Source organism: Hylobates moloch, unplaced genomic scaffold (genome assembly GCF_009828535.3).
Source record: "Hylobates moloch isolate HMO894 unplaced genomic scaffold, HMol_V3 SCAFFOLD_4, whole genome shotgun sequence".
NCBI classification, from domain to species: domain Eukaryota; kingdom Metazoa; phylum Chordata; class Mammalia; order Primates; family Hylobatidae; genus Hylobates; species Hylobates moloch.
This window is the reverse complement of record NW_026652279.1, coordinates 84174593-84190225: the sequence shown is the minus strand read 5'-3', so window position 1 is coordinate 84190225 and position 15633 is coordinate 84174593. Positions and strand designations below refer to the sequence as shown.

At 39.6% G+C, this 15633-nt stretch overlaps 1 protein-coding gene across 1 annotated transcript; it reads left to right on the top strand.

Annotated features, from left to right (window-relative positions):
* Positions 1–692: 692 nt before the first annotated feature.
* RFXAP (regulatory factor X associated protein) lies at positions 693–10653 on the top strand. Its single transcript, XM_032150462.2, has 3 exons — positions 693–1470; positions 6911–7018; positions 9194–10653. Exons 1-3 carry the CDS (start codon positions 871–873, stop codon positions 9302–9304), a joined length of 819 nt encoding a protein of 272 aa, XP_032006353.1. The 5' UTR covers positions 693–870; the 3' UTR covers positions 9305–10653.
* The last annotated feature ends 4980 nt before the right edge of the window (positions 10654–15633 follow it).

Below are 15633 nucleotides of genomic sequence, written 5' to 3'. Positions count from 1 at the left end.
TACGGCAGGATATTTTCTCTCCTGGGATTTGGGCAAGCCAAGATTTAACAACCAGCAATTGCCCAGCAACAGATAGACTGATAGAACATTCATTGCTTTTTTAAACATTTGCCATTCAGTATTCTTTTTCACACATTTTCACTGTGTTAAATGAAAACGTTAAGATTTATCTCAGCAGCCACAGCAAAGAGCAAGTATTAAAAATCAAGTGAGTTTCCAGGAGAAAAAAACAAAGTTATCCCTCAATACAAATACAACTCGGCCAAAGGTGTGGCCCACCCCTCTCCGGTCCACAATTTTCAAATAAGCCACTTCTGCCTTCATGGACTGCGAGCTAGTGGCTCCAGGCTCTGACACCACTACATCCCTGCTTCAAATCTCCCCTTGCAGGCAGTTTGGGGGGAAATAATAAAATTAGCATCCTAACACTACAAGTCGTGAGACTGCTCAGGAACAATCCTAATTTGCATACTGGAACTCCTGTAGAAGATGCTTTGAACCGTTTTAGATACAACAGGTTCAGGTAAAACGGCGCTGCCTTGCCAATCACTGCAAGTTTTAACCTGACACAGCCCCCCACACCCTGTCTGCAAATCCCCCAGCTGGCCGAAGGAGCCGGAGCCGCACATGCGCAGTCAGTCCCGTCGATGTGCGCTCAGCCCCGCCCCCAGAGGCGCCGCGCTCCCTGACAGCCCGCGGGCGCACACACGCTGAAGCGCAGGCTCTGGTCGCGCAGGCGCAGTCGGGGCGCCTTCGCAGCACCGGCGCCTTTTACCCCAGCGTGTCCTGAGTCTTTGGTTTGCGAAGTGCCGTTAGGCCAGGCAGGTGCTAAAAGCCCGGGGTCGTGGACCCCGGCCAGGTCTCAGCAGCATGGAGGCGCAGGGCGTCACGGAGGGCGCGGGGCCGGGCGCCGCCAGCGGCGTGCCCCACCCCGCGGCCCTAGCCCCGGCTGCGGCTCCCACCCTGGCCCCAGCCCCGGTGGCGGCCGCGGCCTCGCAATTCACCCTGCTGGTGATGCAACCCTGTGCTGGGCAGGACGAGGCCGCGGCCCCCGGGGACAGCGTTGGGGTGGGCAAGCCCGTTAGGTACCTGTGCGAAGGGGCCGGGGATGGCGAAGAGGAGGCTGGGGAGGACGAGACGGACCTGCTAGACACTTCGGACCCTCCGGGGGGAGGCGAGAGCGCGGCTAGTCTGGAGGATCTGGAGGACGAGGAGACCCACTCGGGGGGCGAGGGCAGCAGCGGGGGCGCCCGGAGGCGGGGCAGCGGCGGGGGCAGCATGAGCAAGACCTGCACCTACGAAGGCTGCAGCGAGACCACGAGCCAGGTGGCCAAGCAGCGCAAGCCGTGGATGTGCAAGAAACACCGCAACAAGATGTACAAGGACAAGTATAAAAAGAAGAAGAGCGACCAGGCCCTGAACTGCGGTGGGACTGCCCCGACTGGCAGCGCGGGAAACGTCAAACTCGAGGTATCAGACTTAGCTGAGGCCTGGGGGTGGGAGGTGGAAGAAGAAACCTAATCTTAACGCAAATCGCATCTCCAGGGCCGGGTTGCAGTGACTGGGTTAGTGGTTGAGAATTAGAGTGTTTGCCCTAAATTAAAGTTTATACCAACATGTGCAAAGCAATAACAATTCTGTTGAACTCATATGATAGGTGCAGAAATTTCAGTAAAAATAATGAGATATCGGCAGAGCTGTCATAGATCTGGGATATGGCTGGAAGGACATAGAGTAAATGATCGGTCTGGTTCATCGCTAAAGGAGACTTAGGAACCTAGATGAAGTTGGTACTTCTGAGAAAGTAATCTCTTTCTGTTTTCACTACTCTATTCTCAGTATCCAGTTCTCAGTACCTCTATTTGTAATACTCCTGTATTTAGTACTTTGTTTTCAGTGTCCTGTTCTGTTAACCCTCTTCCTAGTACCCTATTTTTAGTACTGCTATACTCAGTTGCCTGTCTGTAGTACTCCTGTACTTAGTACCCTTTTCTTACAACTCTGTTCCCAGTACCCCTATGTTTAGTCCCTTGTTCTCATGTTCTTACTACCCCAATACTTAATATACCTTGTTCTCATTATCCTTGTTCTTAGTACCCTGTTCTCACTACCCCTTTTCTTAGTACTCCTGAGGGGAGAAAAAAAAGGATAATAATGGGGTATAAGTCTCAAAAAACTTTTGGATTGTTTGATTTGAACTGAGCCAAAGGTAAAACTAGTGTTCTGGAGTTCGACTTCTGGGTGCAAATCCCTGTTGCAATCATTTGCTGTCTGTGTGGCTTGAATAGGTTATTAAACTCTGTAAAATGGGCATTAAAATCGTGTGTCATTCATAATGTTGCTGTGAATATGTGAGCCATTCCATATTGAGTGTTCACACAGTGTCCAGCAACTGGCTAAAGTTTGCAAACCTTAGCGATTATTATTGTCATTGTTAGTGGTATAGTTTGAGGCTGTCACAGATAAGCAGATATTTCTTCTTGTGAGAGCTATATAATCCCTCAGTGTAGAGAAAAATTTAATTTTGTTACAAGTGATCCGAGCCAGGTATGGTGGCAAGTGCCTGTATACCCAGCTGTACTCTGGAGGGTGAGGTGGGAAGATTGCTTGTGACCAGGGGTTCGAGGCTGCCGTGAGCCTTGTTTGCATCACTGCACTCCATCCTGGATGACATAGCGAGACCCTGTCTCCTTAAAAAAAAAAAAAAAAAGTGTTCAAAAAAAGCTTTTTTTAAACTGCAAGCTGTCTTAGGGTCCTAGGATGTATTCTGAGTCTTTAAATTTCTTAGTTTCAGGCTGAACTTGAGGTGCTCCATTACTAAAATATTAGACCTTGTAATTGTTTACAAATGTAATGTTCTAGGCCAGGCACAGTGGGTGATACCCGTAAGCCCAGAACTTGGGGAGGCCTAGGAGGGAGGATCACTTGAGCCCAGAAGTTTGAGACCAGCCTGGGTAACATAGGGAGACCCCATCTCAACAAAAAATTTAAAAAATTAGCCAGGTGTGTTGGCACATGCCTGTGGTCCTAGCTACTCGGGAGGCTGAGGTGGAAGGATCATTGAGCCCAGGAGGTTGAGGCTGCAGTGAGCCATGATTGTGCTGCTTCACTCCAGCCTGGGTGACAGAGCAAGACTTTGTCTCAAAAACAAAAAGTATAATATTCTAAATATTTCTAAAATTTACAGTTGCCAGTGTGTCAGACTTAATTCACACTGGTTAGGACTGAGTGACTTCTCTTTCCCTTAAGTTTTACTCTTTTGTAGTAAGAGGACTCCTTTGAGTATCTGGTGACTTAATGAAGACTCTTCCTAGAAAAATCCACTATGTAACTTTAATTTTGCATACTAATTAATGGGCTCAGGACTTCTGTAATCTTAGTTTAAAAACCCCCTCAATCCATATTCTTATGTTTTACCAAATCTCTGATTACGGGGATTTAGGGAAATAAGCATCTGGAAAAGAATGAAAGTTAGTAAAGGTGATCAAGTTTCTTCCTCAGTATGTTCCACAGGTGCTCATTCACTTCAGAATTCTTTAGAGAGGGAGAAAAATAATACTTTTTTTCTTTCTCTTTTTTTTTTTTGAGACAGAGTCTCACTCTGTGTTGCTCAGGCTGGAGTGCAGTGGTGCGATCTCGGCCCACTACAACCTCCACCTCCTGGGTTCAAGCAGTTCTTCTGCCTCAGCCTCCTGAGTAGCTGGGATTACAGGCATGCACCATCAGGCCCAGCTAATTTTTGTATTTTTAGTAGAGACGGGGTTTCGCCATGTTGGCCAGTCTGGTCTCGAACTCCCGATCCTCCCACCTCAGCCTCCCGAAGTGCTGGGATTACAGGTGTGACCCACCACGCCGGCCTAATAATACTTATTTTCAAGAAAGAAGTAGTTAACCTATGGCTGCTTACTTTTTTTTTTTAAACTACCTAACATTTACATCTACAGTGAGGAAAATGTATAAAAGGCAAATAGATACTGAATTAGAGTCTCCCTCTGCACCTCCCACAAAAAGAACCTTATTACTATTTTGTTATTTATTTACTTATCTAATTTTTTAGAGATGGGTCTCACAGTGTTGCCCAGGCTGGCCTCGAATTCCTGGGCTCAAGTGATCCTCCCACCTCAGCCTTCCAAGTAACTGGGATTGTTTCACCACTGCACCTAGCTTCGCTATTTTAAAATAATTTGCATGGCTTTTTATGGAAGGGAATTAATTGCTATAAGCAACAAATAATAGTAATAGCTTACTATCCAGGTTGTCTTATATTGTGGGATACTTCATCAGTTCTGAGGAGGTAACAAGATCTGTAAGTCTTTATCTTTGTTAAACTGAGTGTAAAGAAAATAACAGTGCCAGCCAGGATATAATAAGAGCCAACTGTATAGTCTGGTTTTAGTAGTTCAGAGGAGGATAGATCATTGTAGGCTGAGATACTCCAGAAAGGGTTTGCAGAGGAAATGTGACTCAATATAAACCAGAAAGGATGGGTAATAGTTTACGCTTAATGAGCTGAGTTTCTTATGTGTCAAGCACTGTGTTAAGCTACAAATGGAGTCTCACAACCCTTCAGCAATGGGATAGATACTATATTTTACATACATGGAAACCGAGGCACAGAGAGGCTAAAGAATTTGGCCTAGGTCATACAGCCAGCAAGTACTGTACTCAAACACAAGCAGTCTTATTCTAGAGCTTTCACTTTTACCTCCTTACTTCCTATACTGCTTCCCTAGAATTCTGGTAGGTAAAAGGAAAGAGAAGCACATTTCAGTAAAGAAAGAGAAGTAGGAATACAGAAAACACTTTTGTGAAGATAGCAAGTGGACTATTCTAGCTAAAATAGTTGAGTGGAAAATTCATGAGAGAGAAATTTGGAAAGATAGGTTGAAGCCAATTTTTTATAGTATTGAATGCCAGGCTATGGGATTTGGGTTTGGAGTCTTTAAATGAAGTGATCTAATTAGGAAGTAGCAGAGGATCCTGCCCTGATGGAGTGGGTTAAAGTTGAGAGCCTATAGATTTTGAGACTCTTTCGAAGATTATTATAGTAGGACTGACAGGTGATGATGGTGTCTTCTGCTATGTTGTGAGCAGCAAGATTAGAAATTAAGGTCTCTATTCCAATGAAGAATTTATTAAGGTAAAAAAAATTAAAGAAATTGAGGTATCTAAAATTAATATTTCTTACACAAGTCAAAGTTAAATGAGGAACAAGTGTGTATAATGTCTACTCCACCAATCTAAGAACTATGCTATATGAGAGACACATAAAGGGACTAGGGATAAATGAATTGACCTCTGCTGGTGGGATTGTTCTTATTAAATATCTAAAAAGCTATCATTTAAGAGAAGCAGTAGACTTATATGGCATGGTTCTGAGGTAACTAGGACTCTTAGGCATAAATCACAAGGAGTATGTATTTCAGCTCAGCTTAAGTAAAGCTACCTAACATTCTACCGAAATGTTAGAGCTATTCAAAACCAAATGAAATGTGGCAAAAGTTGGTAAGCTCTGTAGGACAAAAAGCATTAAAAGTTTTTGAAAAAGAATTCCAGCATCTATACAAGTTTGGACTAGATGACTAAAGGTTATTTTCACTATAAGCTTCTCTGTCTAATTCAGTATCTAATATTTTGTGATACTAACCTTTTGAATTTCCATAGTGGGGTTGTGAGGGCAGAGGGTACTGTACCATCAAGTCAATTTCAGCATTCCATTATCTTGCACATAAAAATGAAAGAATCTCATAAATAAAATCAACTCAGGTGTTGCTGGAGGAGAAAGAAATTATTTTTGTTTCCTCTGGGTATTAGAATTTTCTTTTTACAGTTTTTATGTGTTGAGGCCTAAAATGTTTAGGGATGAAATATTTTTACAATATCAGGTTGGTAAACTTCTCATAATGAAGGAGATTAAGGGGATATTCTCATAGATAACTCAGAGGCCAGTAGAAAGAAGGCCAAGAGAAAAAAACAGCATAGATAATATTCCAAGTAAAGAACAAAAAGAGGTTAAATTCATGTAAGGTATGGCTTTCTGGTAAAACATTTATAATTTTATATTTGCTTAGTAAGAATTTTGGATGTGGTATTGTGGCATAGTTTTGTAAGAGTCAGAATATTTCAGTCAACTAAACAATATTTTGTTATGCCAGCAAAATTACAAGTATTTAAGATGCTGTCAGGTAACTGGGGGTACATATTTGGTAATAAGTGCTGCTGATTTTGTTTTTGGGCAGTGAAATCTCAGGGTAATGGTATCATTTTAGGACTTACCTGTTTTGTTCATACAGGTGGCAGGAGACTATTTATACTAGTGCTTTTTCAAGCAAGTTTATCTAAATTTTGAAAGCTTTGGTTATCAATTGCTTCTTTAAACAATATTTTACTACTCCCCCATTTGTTTTGGTTGTTAATTGGGTAAAAAGCTATCAGATATCTTATTGAGCAGTATATAATTTGCCTCTGAGTTCATATATTTCATCCAAAGGCAAGCAGATTATGTTTTGGCCTGAATAGCATTATGTAAAGAGAATGGTCAATTCCACTTGGCATTTTTTGTAATATTGAAAATAGCTCACAAGTGACTCTGCCTCAATCTTAGTGGCCCACCTCTCACACTATTACTATATCACACTCTATCACACACACTATTAATTTTGAGACCTGCCACGAGACTAAAGAACCCAGGTTGAAAATCTGGGGGGAGAGGGAGCGAGGAGGAATGTTACATTAAATTAACTGCCGATACTTTGCCTATGATAATGAAGAACTTTCCCAGAGTTTCCCAGAGACTGGGCAAGAAGAAGGAAGAAATGCAAAGACCTGTTCATTACATCTTTGAAATACCTGTAATCATGACTTATTACGTTAACTGTTTATCTATTTGCATTTTTATCATTTATCCCAGGAAAGTGCAGATAACATACTCTCCATTGTTAAACAAAGAACAGGATCTTTTGGGGATCGTCCTGCAAGACCTACTCTTTTAGAACAAGTGTTAAATCAAAAAAGACTGGTAAATATCCGTTTGTAAATCAGTTGTAAATGTGTTAACAAACGTTGTTTGTTATAAATGGAACTATTGAGATTTTTGAGATTTTTAGCTCATGACATCACACTATACATCAAAATAAATTCCTAATAAGAAGTCAAAATTTTAAAAAAAGAATCGGAACTTTACCTCAAAAATCTGTAATGAGATTTTTTTTTTTAGCTTATATAGACAAAATCACAGAGAAAAGATTATAAACTTGACTACATAAAAATGAATGCTATAGTCAAAAATGGTGGCAAAATGCACAATAACCTAGAGCAAAAATATGTACAACAAATATAAAAGACTATGGTTAATGTGGCTGGTATTTTATCACATAAAATATTCCTGGTTGGGCATGATGGTTCATGCCTGTGATCCTAGCACTTTGGGAGGCCAGGTGGGAGGATCACTTGAGGCTGGGAATTTGAGACCATTCTGGGCAACATAGCGAGACCCCGTCTACAAAAAAATTTAAAAATTAGCTGAGTGTGATGATATGTAGCCGTAGTCCTAGCTACTCAAGAGGCTGAAACAGGAGGATTGCTTGAGTCCAGGAGTTCGAGGCTGCAATGAGCTATGATCATACCACTGTACTCCAGCCTAGGCAACAGAGCACCCTATAAATCATTAAACATGATCAGTTTCCTTACATATATATGAAATATGTTTGCCTCTTTGATAGCTTCAGTCTTAACTTCAAAGAAAGGTTATTACAAAAATTCCTGTAATTTGATGAGGAAAACCTTTGGCTTCAATACATTGCAAAAGATATAAACAGAAAAAAAAGGCAGAATATCATTAAATGATATGGAAAGGTATTCAATATCAGTAAAAATAACAAACAAAAATGAAAATTATTTAAACGATTACGCACAGTGATGCAGTGATGTTAAGACTTTCATGAAATGGGCATTCTCAAGTAGTCACTTTCAGAAAGCAGTTGGGCAGTAGGTATCAGGAGTCATCCCTTTTGACTCAGACATCACATTTAATATGAAGACATTTACAGAACGTAAATCCTAAATATGGATAGAGTTAAACATAAAGGTATTGCCAGGAATATATTTATCATAAATAGTAAAAATGGTAGTTGAAACAGCCTAAATGTCTAACAGTGTCATAACAGCTAAGATGATTTTTAAACAAAACTATGTAATAAATAGAAAATGTACTAAGATATAATACATATAATCTGAAAGTCAGTATTTAATGATAGTATGTTCACTTTATTCAGTTTGTCTTTTTGCAGCTTACTGGGGCCAAAGATTTTTTTCTTTATAAATTTATGTAAGTATTTTATTATAAAAACATATTACAGGAGACTGTGGCAGGATGATTGCTTGAGCCTAGGAGTTCAAGACTTCAGTGAGCTATGCTCACGCCACTGCACTCTAGCGTGGGGAACAGAGTGAGACCCTGTCTCTAATAATAATATGTTAATCATAGTCTGTTATATTTGTTATATTATTACAACTATATTTTAAAATGATGAATGTACAAAAAGGTATTGGATGTTTTAGAGCAGTTATATTAGTTTTTTTCCTGAAATTTTGGTATATACCGATATATATATATGTGTATATATATATATATATATGTGTGTGTATATATATATATATATGTGTATATATATATATATATATACATACATATATATGCACGCCTGTACACACAATTTTTAATTTCTTTATGAAGACTTAGTTGGCTAATGAGAACCTTGACTTCTAGCACTAGTTTATATATATGTACAAACTGGCATTTAGCTGCTATTTTCACATGTGGCCCCCTTTCATCTCCATTTTTTTTCTTGCTGTAATCCTGGGTCAGTGCTACTTTTAGCTCTTTGTTCTTACATATTTCAGGAGAGTATATTTGCTGGCATATTAGAGAAGGTGTTTCCTTTTTGCACAAAGTCACCAATAACAGACTTCACCTGTTATTTTTAGGTTTTAGTATTTTGATGTGTGACATGACATTATTTTTAGTTTGCAGCTTAGTTGCAGTGCATCAGATGTAAAAGTGATTTTGATTCAGGCATATTCTTGTGAACATATTGTATCATATGTGGGGACACATCAGAGTAATTTCATAGCATGAAAACAGTCTAATCACATAGATTAATGCTATTAATAATTTTTTTCTTTTCTTTCTAAGTCGTTACTGAGAAGTCCAGAAGTAGTGCAATTTTTACAGAAACAGCAACAACTATTAAATCAGCAAGTTTTGGAGCAAAGACAGCAGCAGTTCCCAGGAGCATCGATGTGAGGGAACTTATCAAGAACATCTACATGGTTTTTATCTTACTGTGATCGATGAGCATAATTTTTTACCAGACATAAATGAGGTAATAATATATGCCTATAGAACATAAACATTTTCCTGTAAATGTATGTGTGCATTTGGGGATAAATAAGTATTGCACTTTGTGCATCTAATCTTTCAGATTACTATGAGTTTGAAGAAGTCAGCTTAATCTTTCCAAAATAACATTTAATTATAATGTTTTTAAAAAATATATTCCTCTTCAGTCATTGCTACTGAAGGTAATGAAGCAGTTACTTTCTGTGGAAGTCATAAAGTTAATAGATACTAATCTTGACTCGTCTAGCTCAGTGGTTCTCATCAAGGGTCAATGTGATTGTCATAGTGACCTCGAAAACCGCTGGCTTTTAGTGAGTGGCCAGGAATGCTAAATGTTCTGCAGTGTCAGGGTAGTCCCACATACTAAGGATCGTCTCACCCACAGTGCCAATAACACTCTTAAGAAATGCTGATGGCTATTTTGTGGTGTTAACATGTAGTTGGGGCACCTATAATTGGGTTCTCTTAATAACCTTTCTTTGCAGTTAAGACTGAAGCTGTCAAAGAGGTAAGACATTTTATATAGATGTAAGGAAAGTGATTATTGTTTAATATCTGTGAATTTAAGATGTGCATCTCTTTTCAGAGGTGTGCTAGTAAAACCTGACAGATTAACTAAGCACACTGGGATGTGTCTCCTACAGTTGGCTTCTCTCTTTCATGTTACCTGTTAGTGCTGATTTCTTAAAGCAGACATTTCTTGTTTGTTGAATTTGTGAACAGTATAGATCTCAGCCCACCAATACCAAGACAAAATTATTTTTCTTATACTTATTTTTTATTAAACAAAATGAAAAAGATCCTTTTCAAAAAGGGGATCCTGAAAATAAAACTAACACTCCAGCATTTTGTCATTGTTTTTCACAATTGAGCTATCTGAAAACTGTTATTCCTAAGTAATGTTCAAAAATGATAGGTAATCTGGATACCTTTTTCTTATACTTTCTCCTAGGAAAACTTTAAAACTTTAAAAAGGCAAACCTACCAATAGGAATAACAAATTAAATGTCAAGAGAGTATATCCAATATTAGGATATAAATGTATGTGTCTCAAGTTTAACTATACAAAAATTTGTTACTTGTTTTTTAAACTCTATATATAAAGTTCAACTTACTCATGGCTGTTCTAGGAAGTGCTTATGGAGAGCAAGAATGTTTTTGTTCATTTCTTAATGTGTGTGTTTTTACTTGCATATCTGTTCAAAACACTTTTAACAAAATTAATTCATTAAAGTCCAGTTGTTGACCTTTGAGTTGGCTGATTTCTTTATTCTGTTCTTTAGTTTATTCTTACTAGATGCAGAGGAATTCATCTACTGTCTGTTATTAACTGTTAGTTTATTCTCATACTTACGATGTTGAGAGTTTTTTTGAAGCTTAAGTTACCCTTTATGGTGAAAAACATTAGCTTATGCTTCTTCAGATGGAATAATGGGAAAGGAGGGAAATGGGAAATGGATGGAAATGGGAAAGGAGGGAAAATAATAGCCCAGTGAGAGCTGAATGAAAAGGGACTGAATTTAAATATTTGTAAGAACTTTGTGATGATGAGTAATTGTCAGACGTGGGATAGATAACTGAGAGGCTCAGAATCTTTACCAAGGATATTTTTTAGGAATATGTTCATGAATTTGGATAAGAATAATAGGACAATATTCAACACAATTTAATTTTTGTCTGCCACATTAGACATTTTTTTACCTTATAAAATGATCAATAAAGCAATAAGGTTTATTTTGGGTAGATGTATTGCAGTGTGTTTCCAGTTTTTTATCCTGGTGTTTACTCATGGCATTTGCCATGTGACTTTGCTGCTCCTCCTACCCATTGAGCTTGAGTTTATTTACGTACCCCTTAAATCTAGAGGACTGGCCTTGTGACTTTTTTTTGCCAATAAAATGCAGAGGACATAACAAGATGCCAGCTCTGAATAGACTTCTGAAAATTTTGAACATTTCCACTTGTTTTATTAGAGTCCTGCCCTGCTGCCATGGTAAGAAGCCCAGCCTAGCTTCTTGGATAATGAGACACATAGTCCGGTCACCTGTATTGTACCAGCTAACAGCTGGCAACCAGCCACACATGTGAGTGAGGCTATGCTAGATAAGCTGTCCAGCCAGCCTGCCAGCTGACCGCAGATACACTTGATAACCAACTGAGATCAGCCAAGCCTGGCCCAAATTTGCAGAGCCACCAAATTGACCTGTAGATTTGTGGGCAATAATAAATTATGATTGTAAACCACAGAGTTTTGGGGTAGTGTGTTAGACGCAGCATTTTTGTGACAGTAGGTAACTGATACACGTAGCTGCTATTTATTGTTGCAAAACAAATCACCTGAAAATTTGATGGCTTGAAACAATTCATTATTATTTCTCACAGTTCTGTATATGATTACTGTGATTTAAAATAGCTGTGCAAATGCTTTCAAGCTAGGTGTGGCAGACCATATTTTTCAAAGATGTCTGCACAGTATCTCTTACTCCACATGCTCTTATGCATTGTTGTCCATTAAGATATAAATTTTCTTTTCTACCCTTTTGAATCTGGGCAGGCTTGTGACTGCTCTAGCAAAATATGGCACAAGTGATTCTGTGCCAGTTCATTTGAGGAGATATGCCTCATATACATGTCTATTTGTAGTAATAAGAACATAAAGGAATTCACAGCTTCCATTTTCCAGCAAAGTTGGAAAATAAGTCATATGATAATGTGGGGTGCAGGAAGTAGTAAGGGGCTTTAGAAAGAAAATATTAGGAAGATACATTAAAGTCAGTGAAAGAGACGGCTAGTAGCAGCTGGGACGGTTGCTCACCAAAGTTATCCCAGCACTTTGAGAGGCCTAGGCAGGCAGATCGCTTGAGGTCAGAGTTTGAGACCAGCCTGGTTAACGTGGTGAAACCCTGTCTCTACCGAAAATACAAAAATTAGCCAGGCATGGTGGCGCATGCCTGTAATCTCAGCTACTTGGGTGGCTGAGGCAGGAGAATTGCTTGAACCCAGGAGGCAGAGGCTGCAGTGAGCTGGGATTGCACTACTGTCTCCAGTCTGGACAACAGAGTGAGACACTGTCTTAAAAAAATAAAAAAGAGAGATGGCTAGTAGCTAGTAGCCTACTAGTAGTCCTCTGAGAGCATTTTCCCCCTTCTTTCATAGTAGAATTTTGGGTTGGGAACATAGCCATATATAACCATATAGCTGATTCTCACATACCATGCCAAGGAATCCAGATACAAATGACGTGTGTACGATTCTATTTATATAAAGTAGAAAAGCAGGTGAAACTATGCTGTCAGAACAGAGAAGCAGGATAAAACACCCGTGGGAGCAGGATACAGTCTAGAGGCTTGAGGAGGTTTCTGGTATTCCAGAGATGCTTGCTTTTCCAGTTGCTGGTTAGGCATGTGTGTTCTATTAGTGAAAGTTCAACACACTATGCATTTATGATTTTTGTACTTTTCAGTATGTATTTTACACTTCAATTTTTTTAATAGTTGATGTTATTTTTTTAAGAATTTCTCAGCTACCCCTACAGTTGAGTGTGGCCATATGAGTAAATTCTGGCCAGTGGGATATAAGCACAGGTGATAAGTGCAACTTCCAGATGGCAGCCCGGGGCAAGCAGCCCATTTCCTCTCTTCCTCCATCCTGCTGCCGGCAATGTGAACAAAGCAGTGGAGCATCTATGGGCCAAATGAGGGTCATTCACTGGGGAAGGGGGAATAACAAAATAGAAGGAATCTGTGTCCCTGGATGTCCTCAAGGAACTGAGCCACCACACTAGCATGGGATGCCCTGTCTTTCAACTACTATGGGAAAAAGAAATGGAGTATATTGTTTCTACCACAGTTATGATGATGGTATAACCATGGTTGTTATTATTGTGACAGCCAGCCAAATCTATTTTCTAAATAATACTGTAGGGAAAAGGATTGACAAGTGGCCTACTGGAAACCAGGAATTTGTAATGGCAATCTGCAGTTAGGTGATGCTGTTTCACTGGGCTCAGCCATCTGTATTAGTAGGAAACATAGATGATAGGCTTGATGTAGGGTTCATTTGGTGCAAGGAAGTAAGGGATGAAGACGTTAGGATGCCTCTGAAAGGACCTTTAGGCATAGGTTTGAGCTGAGCAGAGAAGAAATGAGGCTAATGGAGACTGGAGGTTCCTATGACATTGCAGTGTAAGTGTGGGAAGAATGAGAGCACAAGGTATTTCAGCTAGGAATCTATGGACTCAGGAAGTGAGCAGTACGCATTATGATCAATTAGTGACAGCCCCAATTTTTATTCTATAATAAATATTTATCAGTACATTTGGCCCTTAGAAATGCTCAGCAGCTAGACCATTAGGCTTCTGCTTGAAGAGTTGATTTGGAGCAATTAAATAAGCCTTTAGGACTTAATGGCAGGAAAGTTACTCAGGGAGGGCCTACCTCAAGGAGAAGCTCAAAGCATTTTGCTTCAGCTCATCAAACAGAGCTCTGGAGCATTGCAAAAACGATTTTAAAAAATGGCCAGACAAAAAAAGTAGAAACTATGGAATAATGTTTTGCTTCAGGTGTACTTAATCCAAACTGCCACAAAGGAAAATTGGGGCACTGGGGGCGTGGGATGGGAGGGTTCAGTAGTCAGGAGACAATCTTTTGTTGAAATGATCTTTTATATTGCTTGAATTCTCACCATGCATATATGACCTTTTCAGAAATGTTGTTCTTACTACAAACTACAAAAATCTTGTTAGAAATTGATGTCCAGGCACGGTGGCTCATGCCTGTAATCCCAGCATTTTGGGAAGCCAAGGAGGTGGATCACCTGAGGTCAGGAATTTGAGACCAGCCTGGCCAACATGGTGAAACCCTTTCTCTACTAATAATACAAAAAAAGAAAAAAAAATAGCCGGACATGGTGGCACGTGCCTGTAGTCCCAGCTACTCAGGAGGCTGAGGCACGAGAATCACTTGAAGCCAGGAGGCGGAGGTTGCAGTGAGCTGAGATTGCACCACTGCACTTCAGCCTGGGCAACAAAGTGAAACTGTGTCTCAAAAAAAGAAAAGAAAAAAGAAAAAAAATTGAGATGTGTAGACAACTTATGCTTACAGTAATTGCTCCTTTGCTTTCTATTTTTCTAAAAAATTTCAAAAAATGTTTTACTTGTGAATCTTTATTTACATATATGTGACACTTATGTGTAGTGAGATTTCCCCTTGGAGTTTACAGGCCATCCTGGGGTCCAAAATATACACTTCCCTGCTGGAGATACACCAAGGATATAATCTAAAGACAATGCGACAAAATCTGCCAATTTTCTAGCACTTTATAGTTTTCAAAACAATTCTGCATATTTGCTTGCTCTCCACAACAATCCCATGATGCATGCACAATTATTAGTTTATAAACACAGAAGCAGACTTGAAAAGGTTAAATCACTTGCTCAAGACTGCACAGCTGTTGGACTTAAATCCAGGCCCTCTGATTCCAAATGACTTACTGCACACTGTTGTAAGCTTTCGTCATGGCCCAATGCAATCTGGACATGCCCCTTGCATTTTGGCAGTGGATGCACCATCATTGGGCCATAAGAATAAAGCCTTTGCACAAATTAAGCCTTGATTTTTGGAATATGTTAAAAGACAGATTTTATGTTAACCTTAATTATATTATTTTAGGAAGTATTTTCATTTGTACTAATTTATTTGAACCTCAAAACATTGCAAGGCAAGTAGTATTGTCCTCGTTTTGGGATGAGGAAAGCAACTCAGAGAAGTTAAAGTGACGTATAAAACAGGTCATATTGTTAGAGCCAGAGCCAAGATTTGAACCTAAAATTGTCTCCAGAAATGATGCTTTTTCCAGAATAGTATGTTGTTGCTAAAGTAAAAACTAACACTTTCAACTGCCTGGTTTATTTTTTCTTGAGATGGAGTTTCACTGTCGCGCAGGCTGCAGGGCAGTGGCACGATGTCAGCTCACTGCAACCTGTGCCTCCCGGGTTCAAGTGATTCTCCGGCCTCAGCCTCCCGAGTAGCCTGGCTAATTTTGTATTTTTAGCCAAGACAGGGTTTCACCATGTTGGCCAGGCTGGTCTCAAATTCCTGACCTCAAATGATCTGCCTACCTTGGCCTCCTAAGGTTCTGGGATTACAGGCGTGAGCCACTGTGCCCGACTGCAAGTGCCTATTCTAACACAGTAGGCTCTTCAATAAATGCTAAGTAATTAAATTTTTTTAAAT